At 37.7% G+C, this 13,863-nt stretch overlaps 1 protein-coding gene across 2 annotated transcripts in view; it reads right to left on the bottom strand.

Annotated features, from left to right (window-relative positions):
- Positions 1-13,863, bottom strand: part of LOC109074677 (microtubule-associated tumor suppressor candidate 2-like) — a 49,755-nt gene that overhangs the window by 15,473 nt on the left and 20,419 nt on the right. For both annotated transcript variants that reach the window (XR_006161716.1, XM_042770806.1), the window contains exons 5-7: positions 8,539-8,685; positions 7,102-7,200; positions 4,126-4,325 (exon numbers count right to left, since the gene is read on the bottom strand). Coding sequence is in view for 1 of the 2 variants with exons in the window: in XM_042770806.1 (XP_042626740.1) it covers positions 4,126-4,325; positions 7,102-7,200; positions 8,539-8,685 (446 nt within the window). In the remaining variant the exon portion in view is untranslated. The remainder of the gene's footprint in view (positions 1-4,125; positions 4,326-7,101; positions 7,201-8,538; positions 8,686-13,863) is intronic.

Below are 13,863 nucleotides of genomic sequence, written 5' to 3'. Positions count from 1 at the left end.
TAATGCCATCTAATATCAAATAAAACATGTTTTTATTTAATAGGTCAATAAAAAAAAACAAAAGTGCAATAAAATATCAGAATTGAGATCACATGTCAGTGGTCAGAGTGGGGTGTTTCCCTCACTATACGAGCACATGTTTGTCTTCACTGACAGCACACACACAACCATCATCACAAAGTATATATTTGTATAAATACTTACATTTTGTGAAGAAAAAAAAAGCATCACTGATTCTACTTTAGCAAACAAGTCACAGAGCAACAATGCAGCATCACACACACTCGCACACTATTCCTGCTATTGTTTTACCGTAGTATCCAAACAGCATGTAGGAAGGAGACATAGAGAGAGATTACAGCAGCTCTGGCTCATGCTAGGGTAGCTTCATAAAAACCTGTCGGGGGAATACCATACGCACACCACACAAGAGAAATGAGGAGAAAGAGAGGGAGTGGAGGAAAGACGGACAGGCAGAGTGAGGTAGAATGAGAGAGAAAGAGGCAAAAATCGCCCAACAACCAGCCTTACCTCATCCTGTGTTTAGCAGCCTGACTACTGCAACAACGAGTACCGTGAGTCTGCGATTCTACACATGTTCTTCAGACAACCCCCAAGCTTCTCGCCCTCTCTCTCACATACACACACACACACACACACACACAAGGATGTCGGGAGGAGGAGGGGTAAATGATGGAGAGATAGAGGACCAGGAGGATGAGATCAATAAAAACAAAATAACGTGTGCGATTATCTGATACTAAAGTCTACTGGGAACGAACATACATTTTTATAAGTATCCAATCAGATGAAAGAAAACATTCCAGATGAAATATGATAAAGTATTTGTGATTAATCAATATTTTGGATTAAGAAATTTTAGATTAAGTATTATAAGTGATTTGTTATATAGTAAAGTGGAGTCAGATATTACAGAAAATTTACATCAAAGCAACCATCCAGAACATCCTAGCAATAGCATAACAACATGCAATAATCACATAGCAACAAGCAAACTCATATATCTTAGCAACGAGACTGTGATATTTCAGCAACCATACAGAACAGCCTAATAGTATAGCAGCATGCAATAATCCCTCTGAACATTTTACCTTCCATACAGCAGAAAAACCCAAGCAATCACCTGGAATAACCTAGTGCAGGGTTTCTAAATTCTGGCCCACAAGATCCATTTTCCTGCAGAATTCAGCTCCAACCCTAAACAAACACACCTGAACAAGCTAATCAAGGTCTTTGGGATCACCAGAAAGTTACAGGTGAGTTTGATCAAGGTTGGAGCTAATCTCTGCAGGAAAATGGGTCTCATGGGCCAGAGTTCAGAACCTGACGTAGTGACTGCATAGAAACACTCAAACAACCACCCATAACACCTTAAGCCGAGTTCAGACTGCACGATTTTAGCCCAGTTTTTGGCTCGCCGACAGGTTTTGAGAAATTGCAGACAAATGCCCAAAATTACAGGCAAATCGGTGCTTGTTCACGCGAGTGACAATCACGCAGTGTGAATGAGCAAAGACGCGATCTGAGAGAATCGCCGACGAGTCGCCGACTCCCGTGAGATATTTGGCATGCTTAATATCTGGACCTGTCGGCGATTCAAAATCATCCTGTGTGAAGTGTTCTGACTGAAAGCTACATCGGCGATGACCGACAGCCAATGAGAGAGCAAGATACAGAGCAGCGGGGAGTTCGGAGAGGAGTTATAGACCACAATATTAGCAAGCATGGCTTCTTTTCTTTTTTCTTGTTTTCGCTGCAAATCAGCGCACAGGCTATTCGTATTGCAAGCTTCTTGCAGGCTACAATTTTTAATAATAATCCCAGTCTCACATGAGAACTCCGGTCTTGCACGGTGATATCGCATTGTTTCCTTGTCACATCTCGCGTGTGTTTGGTTGTGAAACGTAGTTTGCGTGCCAGACAGAGTTGTCGGCGATTCTTCCTATTGTAAAGTCATGCAGTGTGAAACCTTCTGTCGCCGATCCATCGTGCAGTGTGAACACAGCAGAGACTGAATGCTGGCCAAGATAGTCATGCAGTGTGAAAAGAACAGCGACCCGACTACTTTGAAAATCATGCAGTCTGAACTTGGCTTTAGTAACATTACAGCAGGGATCTCCAACCCTGCTCCTGGAGAGCTACCATCCTGCAGACTTCAGTTCCAACCCTGCTCCAACACACCTGTCTGTAATTATCAAGTAGCCCTGAACACCTTGATTAGCTGGTTCAGGTGTATTTGATTGGAGCTGAAACCTGCAGGACAGTAGCTCTCCAGAAGCAGGGTTGGAGACCCCTGCATTACAGCAATGCCCTGGAAACCATTCAGAATATCTTATGCTGCAATTTATGTACTATCGGAAATGTCCTACTTCCCAGTTCTGAAGTTGAAATTTTTGAGTTAGTGCTTCACTTGAAGCTTTGTTGTCGAAAAGAACAGAAATCATGAAGGACGGCCCATTCATGAGTTCATCCTTGCCTATTTCTTGGGGAAATCTTATTAAAGCCAAAATATATTTAGACAATATCCAACAGGTTGAAATGTAGCATCCCATTCATTGGTAACCATATAAACATTACTGAACAATCTAGCTTACTGACGATTCTGAAATTTCGGTCAAATTACATACAGTATGCATCAAATGGTTATTTACTTAAATATACATAACTGTAATAGCAGGAGAAACCAATGTAGATGGGAAAAATGAATAAAACTTATCAGAACTACAACTATATCTCTCCCCTCCACTATGTTTCAAGTTTATGGCCCTCCCAACTCGTTAACTCTGGTATCAAAAAGAGTTTCCCAGTTGTAACTATGACTTGAGAGGTCATTCATGTCCAATTTCCAACTAGGAAACTCATATTTACGATAATTCCAATAACATGCGAAGGTAGCATTATTGTTAGCATGAGAAATTATCAATACAAGACAGTGACCAGTGGTTGTCAAGATCCAAAAAGGTATCCAGAACACCCTAGTAACTACATAGTAACATGCAAACAATCTCTCATGACAGCTTAGGAATACACTACATAACTTTGGCTCAATATACAGTCTGGAGAATTATTTGCTGAAAATCAGAGCCAGTCTGCAGATTTGAGTTGGCAGGTTTCATAGAAAATCGCGTAGTGTATGATGATCACAGACTCTGATTTTTTTTTAGCTTCAGACTATGATTCAAACATGTTTGACATTTTGAGCCGATTTTAGAATGCATATTGTTTTCATTTGTCAGGCGTCTCCCAGCAACAATGCACACATTTCTGCGTGAGTTTGTTGTGATTGGAACAAGTCTGGTAGTGTGAGATCCTCAGTCGTTTAGTGTATGAAGGACTGTTTTTCCTCTGTGACTATTGCAAAGTTGGTATTGTATGATGCCCAGTTTTTTCAAATCGGTTCAGATTTGAAATGTTGTGTAGTGTATTCCAGCCTTTAGCAACAACATAATACCCTAACAACCATCCAGAAAGTCCTAGCAACAATACAGCAACACACAAATAAACAGTCACAACACCTTAGCAATGCCAGAGCAACCACCCAAAACACCCCAGTGACTACATAGTAACATGCTAACCACCACTCTTTAGATGTTTCTATTCAGTTGCTAGGGAGTTGTGGGTGGTGGCTTGGATGTTACAACTTTTTGATAGTTGAAGCATCTATCTATATATCTATCTATCTTGTTTTGTTTGGTTAAGGAGTTACTCGTTGATGCCTGGGTTCTTGATAAAATTGCTCCAAAATGGCCTTCTTTGAAATAAATGTTCTACAAATTGTAGATAAGATGTTCGAGCTTAAATGACAAGTAATCTTTGTCTTGTCCCTAATGTGACATGAAACAGGGACTGAGTTACCTTCCAACCAGCATCACATAATCTGATGATTACATCATGCAGCGGATCAAAAGCTCTGCTTCTGTAATAGTGATGTGATGTCAGGTTCATTTCAAAACAATTATTCAGCAATTTTTTTCATGCCATTTACAACTTTAACTTTCAATTCTGGGTCATCCCTATCTAGGACTGATCCAGGTTGCAACCCATGTGTGTCTTAACTATTAAGTTACCAGCACTCTAGCATTTACAGCTTTGACAGTGTGTTACCTTCTGGCAGAAGTGTTGTGTGGTTATGGTGAACACATCCAGGCATCGTGAGGACTTTCTGAGCTTATTCTGCAGGGTGATCAGCTGCTGAGCCTGATCTTCACATCTCTCTTTCAGTTTCTGTACCATCAACCGTTCCCGCTCAGCATCCACATCTTCCACACGCCCACCCAGACGGGCCACACATGACTTCTGACGCACTGAGGGATGAACAAAAAATATAAAAAAGGTGCATAAAGAAAATGAAGCATGTTAGTATGAGAATGAGATTATTTTCTAAAAATTATTATTATTATTCTAATTTGGCTTCAAATATGTCCTTATCATGTTTGTGACAGGCTTTGTGAGATTCTCTCAGTTTATTTTTAAACAATAAGTATGCTTGAAATGTGACTGCAATTCATTCCATTTTTGGTGTCATCCATGTGTCATTTAAGTCAATTAATGTAAAATATTGTTAAATTAAATGTATAAGGACCATACATTAATGTGATCATAAAAACTATGATCAGGTCAAACATTCAGCAGTAACTGCTGGCTTGCTTCTTATATATATTAAATATATGTAACATATGTACTGTATGGTAATAGAGCGAAGCCCACAAGTGGAAAATGTTATTTTTTTTATATATATAATTATATATGAATTTAAAAATGTACATACAGTATATATATATATATACACACTACCAATATGGATTTTACAAAAGATTTTTATTTGAAATAAATGCTGTTCTTTTGAATTTTCTATTCAAATTCATTAAAGAATACTGAAGAAAATGTTTCATGGTTTCCATGAATGAATGATTTCTGAAGGATCAAGTAATTGCTCCTGTAAATTATGTTTGCGACCCAGGAATAAAATACAATTTAAAGTATTTTAAAATAGTTATTTTAAATTGTACAAATATTTCACAATATTACTGTTTTACTCTATTTTTGATCAAATACAGGTGCATCTCAATAAATTAGAATGTCATGGAAAAGTTCATTTATTTCAGTAATTCAAATTGTGAAACTTGTGTATTAAATAAATTAATTGCACACAGACTGAAGTAGTTTAAGTCTTTGATTATTTTAACTGTGATGATTTTGGCTCACATTTAACAAAAAACCACCAATTAATCTCAACAAATTAGAATATGGTGACATGCCAATCAGCTAATCAACTCAAAACACCTGCAAAGGTTTCCTGAGCCTTCAAAATGTTCCAATGATCTGCCGTAGCTAAGGCGACATCTAGTGTATATACTGCTGATCTGACAGTTGTCCAGAAGACAATCATTGGCACACCCTTCACAAGGAGGGTAAGCCACAAACATTCATTGCCAAAGAAGCTGGCTGTTCACAGAATGCTGTATCCATGTTAACAGAAAGTTGAGTGGAAGGAAAAAATGTGGAGGAAAAAGATGCACAACCAACCAAGAGAACCGCAGTCTTATGAGGATTGTCAAGCAAAATCGATTCAAGAATTTGAGTGAACTTCACAAGAAATGGACTGAACTGGGGTCAAAGCATCAAGAGCCACCACACACAGACATGTCAAGGAATTTGGCTACAGTTGTCGTATTCCTCTTGTTAAGCCACTCCTGAACCACAGACAATGTCAGAGGCGTCTTTCCTGGGCTAAGGAGAAGAACTGGACTGTTGCCCAGTGGTCCAAAGTCCTCTTTTCAGATGAGAGCAAATCTTGTATTTCATTTGGAAACCAAGGTCCTAGAGTCTGGAGGAAGGGTGGAGAAGCTCATAGCCCAAGTTGCTTAAAGTCCAGTGTTAAGTTTCCACAGTCTGTGATGATTTGGGATGCAGTCATCTGCTGGTGTTGGTCCATTGTGTTTTTTTGAAAACCAAAGTCACTGCGCCTGTTTACCAAGAAAGTTTGGAGCTCTTCATGCTTCCTTCTGCTGACCAGCTTTTTGAAGATGCTGATTTCATTTTCCAGCAGGATTTGGCACCTGCCCACACTGCCAAAAGCACCAAAAGTTGGTTAAATGACCATGCTGTTGGTGTCCTTGACTGGCCAGCAAACTTACCAGACCTGAACTCCATAGAGAATCTATGAGGTATTGTCAAGAGGAAAATGAGAAACAAGAGACCAAAAAATGCAGATGAGCTGAAGGCCACTGTCAAAGAAACCTGGGCTTCCATACCACCTCAACAGTGCCACAAACTGATCACCCTCCATGCCACGCCACATTGAGGCAGTAATTAAAGCAAAAGGAGCCCCTACCAAGTATTGAGTACAAGTACAGGATAAGAACATACTTTCCAGAAGGCCAACAATTCACTAAAAATATTTTTTTTACTGGTCTTATGAAGTATTGTAATTTGTTGAGCTAGTGAATTGATGGGTTTTTGTTAAATGTGAGCCAAAATCATCAAATTAAAAGAACCAAAGACTTAAACTACTTCAGTCTGTGTGCATTTAATTTATTTAATACACGAGTTTCACAATTTGAGTTGAATTACTCAAATAAATTAACTTTTCCACAACATTCTAATTTATTGAGATGCACCTGTAAATGCAGCGTTGGTGACCATAAGAGACTTCTTTCAAAAACATAAAAAAAAAATCTCAACAACCCCAAACTTTTGAAGAGTAAAAGTGGATCATCCATTAAGACTTTAGAAAATCTTTTTTATAAATATGCTTATATATCATTTGTAAGTGTTTAACTAACATTATATATAGGTATTTAAATTTACTGTATATTTCAAATGAATTATTGAGGCAAAAAAAGCAAAAATATATAGCAGATTCAATTAAATTATTATACTTATTTTAAGACATATCAATTTAGCTTTCATTAGTCGAGAAGCATTAGCAGGGGAATTACTCGCCTGTTTCTTAATGGAAGTCTTTAGTCTTCACAGTGTTGCTATGACAACCACCAGTAGCCAGTTAATGAAGGATGGAAAATGACTGTGGGAGGGTTGGCAGCAGCCGAGCAGAATAAAAAGACATCACACACTCACCAGGGGACTGAGGCTTGGGAGAGACCACTGCAAACCTCTTCGGGGATGACACAATGGGTCGGATGATTTCTCCGTCCCTTTGAAACTCTTTTCTAGAGGCTGAACGAGAAACAGATATTTATATGTGTCACTATTGTGAATGAGAACTAGTTACAGTTCCTACCTATAAACACATAACACATTTAATAATTTTTTATTTTTTTTTATTCTAAAAACTATTATTTGATTTGAATCAAATAATAATTTCAATCCAAAAGCTCTGCAATCAAAATCAGTTTTATATTTTAAAAAAAGAATAAAATAAAGTAAATGCCTAAGATGTCCACTAGCTGGAGCCCTTGGTTCACTCATGTTCTCTTTCCTACACTGTGACTGCAGTCAGCATAAACAGCTATGTTGATATGATATGATATGATATGATATGATATGATATGATATGATATGATATGATATGATATGATATGATATGGCAGGCACTTAAGATAGCCACTAATATTCTCTTCAATAATATGTTTTATAAAATCAATTTTTCTAAATCACCACTTGGAAACATGTTTATATTGAACTTTCAATTCATCAAATAGTAATGAAAAAAATGTATTACATTTCAACAAAAATATTAAAATTATTTTCAGAAATGTTTCTTGAGCAACAAATCAGCTTCTCAGAATAATTTCTGAAAGATCATGTAACACTGAAAACTTAGAGCAATGGCTGCTGAAAATGTAGCTTTGCATCACAGAAATAAATTAAAATTTTAATTCAAATGGAAAACAGTTAGTTTAAATTAATAATATTATTTCACATTATTTTTGTTTTTACTGTATTTTTATCAAACAAATTAAATTCAGCGTAACATTCAGCTTAATTATTATATAATGCTCATTGATATTATAGCTTATTGTTATTAAAATCATAAAATCATAAGGGGGAAAAACATTTAAAAAAGACAATAAAATAATTTTTAAAAAGAAGCCATGGATTGTATTTGTTCATAATTGCTAGGTTTGCTCAATGTTCTGAAACAGTCTACAGAGTGAGAATGTTATTCTGTTATCATTCTAATGATGTTTTCAACTATCAACAGGCTTCTACTTTAGTGATTTTTAAACCATATAGACTGCAGAATAATGTACATGTGTTTAGTGCAACTGATTATAGATAACTGTATTTACAATTCTGATATCCCATAATAAACAGACATCAGTAAGGTGAAAGTAACGTACAGACAATATTTACAGCATTTCTGCAAAAATGCAATTCATGTGCATTTTTTTTGTACACAGAGGCATAAATGTGTGTAAAGTATGAATGCTGTTGTCATGGTGACAGCAGCATGCTCTGTCACTGACACACTTCTTCACGTGACTTCTGTCATGTGACTTCTGCGAGACACAACATTGGTCACATAATATACGAGCTGGCAGTGGTGCTTACCCACGGGTGAGACACGAGGGGGCGGGTGCACAGATCGTCGGGCTGGGGGTGGGGGGCTGCTGCGGTTCTGACTCCTGCTGCTTCTGCTCTCAGCAGGAGGGAGAGGAGAGCGCGAGAGGAGAGTTTCATCACTGCTGCTGTGTGGACCTGTGCAGAGAGAAATAATAATAATAAAAAAAACAGCTCTGTTACAGCTGCGTTGCTCATTACATTTATATATTGCTCTGCTGATGGTGCAGACGAGTTGTTTCCACCTTCCTATATAGTCGGTTCATCTCAGATTTATAATGAATTTCTAGCCACGTATTCTGATTCAACAAATGTCTTGAAAATGCTGAAACATCCTCCTTCAAGCTCACACGTCCTACAGCCCAAAAAAGTAAATGCAAAGTAGATGCAAGGTGAGATAAAAGTGACTCAAATCATGATCAATGGAACACCGATTTTGATCAGTAAAGTCAGCTGTAAAGTTGCCAAGGATTTAACTATTTATAATACAAGGTTGTTGTTGTGTGCTAAGGATATGACAGAAGCCAAATACCTTATTCGGAATGCATGGGTAATGGCTTCAAAACAAATAATGAATTCTATCAAAGAATGAGAAAAATATTTGGCAGACACATTCACTCCCCATGTTTGCTGGGTGACTAACAGGTGAGCCAGAAATAGCACAATATTATACATTAATATCTAAAATTACTATGAGCTGGTGAAGTGAGTGTAAACCTTATGTAAACCTTATAACTGAAATGAGCACGGCATGATGGCGAATCAAAAAGTCACGCTGTCTTCTCTAAGAAATCAGAGCTAGCCAAGAGTAATATTAACTTGTAAAATGTACAGTGGTATAGAAAAGAATTATCCCCTTTAAAATAATCACATTTTATTGCTTTGTAGCCTGAGATGAAGATGGACATAGTTTTTGTTATATCTAGCTGTATTTACATATATAACATCCAAGCAGATCAAACACCAACATGTCATTAAAAATAAAAATAAATAAAACAGAATCACTGAGATGGAAAAAGAATCATCCCACTCCTAAAAATGACTTGTACTGTAAACTCAGTCAGGCATAGCGAATCACCTTCTTAATGGCAAAAAAAATGGCACAAAAATTTCAAAGGCTTTATCAATACCTAGAAGCACAGTGAAATCTTTTTTTGAGAAGTGGGAGGTATTTGGTACACCACAGACACATACACAAATTACCCAAAAAATGTATGTATTGTATGGGAGGATTGCAAAAAAATAAAAATAGCCACTACTCAAGAAAGGCCACATGTAGTCATGACTGAGATTTGCCGAAACACACCTTGAAGATTTTGAGGCAGATGAGACTAAAATTCTATTAACCATATGTCTGGTGGAAATCCAATACAGCTCACCATCCAAATAAAACCATTCCTACAGTAAAGCATGGAGGTGGTGATATCCTGTTATGGGGGTGTTTCTCTGCAGCACGGACTGAAGCACCTGTCAGGAGGAAAATTAATGGGGCGCAGTACCATCAAATTCTTGATGAAAATCTGCACTTTGTGTTTTCACATTAAACGTTTTAGAATGTGATTAAAATATTGCAGCAGTACTTTATATGGATTGCTAATGGCCACAACCTGCATTTTGTTCACATATCTTCATTTTATTCTTTTAAGAGGTGATCTAAATATTTTTGGATTGGAACAGATAGAAAATTGATGGGCTTGTGCTGCAGTTCTATGGATGTTTTGCCCGCACAGGTCTTCAAGCCAGTCATGTGACTGAAAACAATGAAATGTATCTCATTGAACAAGTAGATCTCAGTGCAGGCAACATGGAGAAAGATTATACACTGTTCATTTGCATGTACTTCTGACAACAATACAAATCTGGTTGAAGATCAGCAGACTTATCCTTAAACTGCAAATGGAACTTTTTTTTTCACACCTAGAAAATCATGGAAATTAAAACTTAAATTAAAAAAGTTATTAAATTTCTATAGTGAGCTAAACATGACATGGAACAACCTTACAGTTCAGCATTTTCAAATATATTTCAAAAAAATATATTAAATATTATTAAAAGCTTTTGATAATCACTGAAAATGTGTCTGATTTTGTTCCAATCAGGCAAGTGGCCTATGACTAACTAGTTGGCACTTTGTGCTTGAGCTCCTAAAAATGTATGTAACACAAATAAATTACAAATAACACTTACATGGGTCCAGGTCTTGCTTTCCAATGTCCCTTTTTAAAACGAAAGTGAAAAGAGGTACAAAATACCCCAGTAATGAAAACATTTGTGCTGCCAATTCGTCTGTTAGTAGAGGATACACATCCAGAATCCAGACTTGAGATGACAATAAACATCATCTGCTTTCATAAAGTTAATCTGATATTAAAACTCCACTGAGTTGCCAAAAGCTCCAGACAAACAACGAGTCTTAAAGATCACTAAACTTTAACTTAAAACCCTTGCTAAAAATAGTAGAAGCCCAACTGCTCTTAAATACCTCCACTTTTCAAGAGAGGAAATAAGAGTGAAAGTGGTGACACAGGCCTAGTTGAAGAAACACTAACTTGGGTAGGGTCAACAGCTGTACATTATATTTTATCTACCGAGGATGGCATCGAACAAAAATGCCACATGCACGTCTCTGCATTTAAATAACAAGCAAGGAGTCTTTGGGTTTTTAAGAGGGGACATAAAATTGGGATGGGAAGGCGCCACTGTTGACCCCTCAGCTGTCCAAGCTGAGAGACAAATGTGTCCCCACTATAGCATCAGACATATCAGGACGTCTGCTGATGTCATAATGGGATGCCAAACAAGGGTGTGGTTTCAAAACACACTGCACTTACAGTATAAAAAGAGGGAGAGTATTAATACTTGAAAGAGCTTATCACAGTCTCTGAACTGTGAGAACACATATATTACCCTCAGCAGTTTAGTGACACTGTTTGCTAGACTCAGCATTTATCTGCAGGGAATGACTGCAGTGAAAGAGTCTATAAATGAATAAGAGGACAATCAAGCCTTGAATGTAAGGACAAGCCCTTCGATATGTCCCGCCTCGACATCCTGTTTAAATATAAATATTTTAGAGGTTTATAATTCATGGACAAACCTAATGTGAAAAAAGAGTACATTAAATTGTGTGCCTCAATGTTTTCTATCAAATGCTTACAATTAGAAGAAGCAATGTCCGATTCATGAAAAGTAGCTGTCCAAGTCTTTCAAATGGCCATTAATAGAGAAAAAAGGCTTTTTGCAGATGGCTAACTGGACCATGCTAATCAGTCAAACCTTGAACCTTTGAAATATATTTTCAGTTTGTCATTTTCAGTTGGCATCCACCTTAATTTAACACAAAGTAAGCTACTTTCCATGAATGTGTGAGATTTTCAACTTATTTAGGTGCACATAACAGGAAGAATAATAAAGTGAATGAAAAAGTTATCTGAGCTACAAGCCAGGATTTGTATGATTATGATCAGTTTGATCAAATTATGGTCATTAATGCACAGACAGTCTTGATGCCGGAAATGTTGTAACCGCATTTTTTTTTTTACGTTACTTTAATGTGCGATTAAAATGTTCCACCAAGCCATCCATTTGTGGGTGATAGACACTGGTGCGAATCGATTTAATGCTCAAAAGTTTGTATAGTTCGCTTAATGTACGTGACATAAACTCCGTGCCCTGAACACTGAGGACCTCTTAACCGCCACCTTCATTCTATGTGTTTTCTTCATCAATGCTCCCACCTCCATCATTGGACACCAGTCCAAAAAATGACCTGGGTCCCCACATCTCCAGCAGGCCGGCCCAGGCCTTCACGCTGCCCCAGCAGCAGAAGGATAGCCAAGAGATTGGCGGAGAGAGGGAAAAGCTGATGACGGAGCGGTGGCTCCTGCGCTCTCCACTACGCCCCCTTGCATCCCAGAGCTGTTGAGCCATCACAAACGGCCAGCCTGAACAGAAGCGTTGACGGTGTTGTTCAGGGGTACGGCCGACTCATTGAAGGATGGGCCACTTCAGATTGTCATAGACCAGGAGGTTCGCCACAGGCAGCTGTTGGGTGGCTACCTAAGCCTCCCCAGTCAGCAGCGGGATCCGGCGTACCTGCCATTAGGTGTGCTCCCAGCCTCCGCTGTTCTCACACACCTGTTCTCCCGCTGCAGCCTTTCGCCTTCCCACGCACCCCCGACAAACATCCCCAGGTCATAGTGTATGATTATTACGTTCTTGTATATGGTCTTGTGTATTGTATACTGTTTTATGCATACTTGTGATATATCACTAGTTAATATCACCTCATTTGTACCATGTTTGGTCTCGAAGAATTCGTATTCTGATGATCTAAATGATAGTGTATATTATATGTTGATACCTATGCAACATGTTGGTGTTCTAACAATCTTAAATAGTTTGTACTGTATATCAACATCCAGTCCTCTTACATATGCAAGAGAAAAAGAGTCGTAAAATTTCCCTCCAAAGGTACCATTCCTCATTGGCTCATTCAAATCCAGAGGTGTGACCTGCATCAAATTTATAAGACCTCACATCAGTGACCCGCCAGTCTAGGTTCTTTTAGATTCTGAGAAGATGGTGCTGAGCTACAGTAGATGTCTTCGAAGGACCCCTAAGTTTGTGCCAGGCATTGCAAGTATCGTACATTTAACTAAACGAAACAGATGATGGTTTCACTCAGGTGGTTAACTGACTCATTTTCCATAACTGCATTCTCTGGTTTCTCTAACGGCTTTCGTTCATCCATGTAAACTCCACCTGGGTATGAGTGATGTATGTTTTTTTTTTTTTTTTTTTTTTTTTTGTTTGTTTAGATTAGTTATGTGTTTTTAGTTAAATCTTTTATGCACAAATTACATGAGTCTCTGGTTCTGTCATTGCTTGTGTATAATGTCCACAATGTCCCTTTTACGGTCCGATCTATAGCTACATGCTCTAATGCATTAATACTGTAAGAAAGTTGTTTTCTGTGGCCAAGAAAATGTTCTTTCTTAGAGTTGATATGAAATTACAATGAATGTTCACTGGACGAACAGTTTAGTTGATTGTAATATTAATTCTGCTACAGTTACTACTGGCAGCCGAGTTAAATAATTGTAATTAATTATAATTAATTGTAATTAAATTAAAATAAATTTATGCATTTGGCAGACGCTTTTATCCAAAGCGACTTACAGTGCATTCAGGCTATCTTTTTTTTACCTATCATGTGTTCCCGGGGAATCGAACCCCAAACCTTGCGCTTGTTAACACAATGCTCTACCACCTGAGCTACAGGAGCACTTAATTATAATATTAATTATATATATA

This window comes from Cyprinus carpio, chromosome A15 (genome assembly GCF_018340385.1).
Source record: "Cyprinus carpio isolate SPL01 chromosome A15, ASM1834038v1, whole genome shotgun sequence".
Classification (NCBI taxonomy): domain Eukaryota; kingdom Metazoa; phylum Chordata; class Actinopteri; order Cypriniformes; family Cyprinidae; genus Cyprinus; species Cyprinus carpio.
Note: the sequence above shows the minus strand (reverse complement) of the source record. Positions and strands in the feature narration are given on the sequence as shown.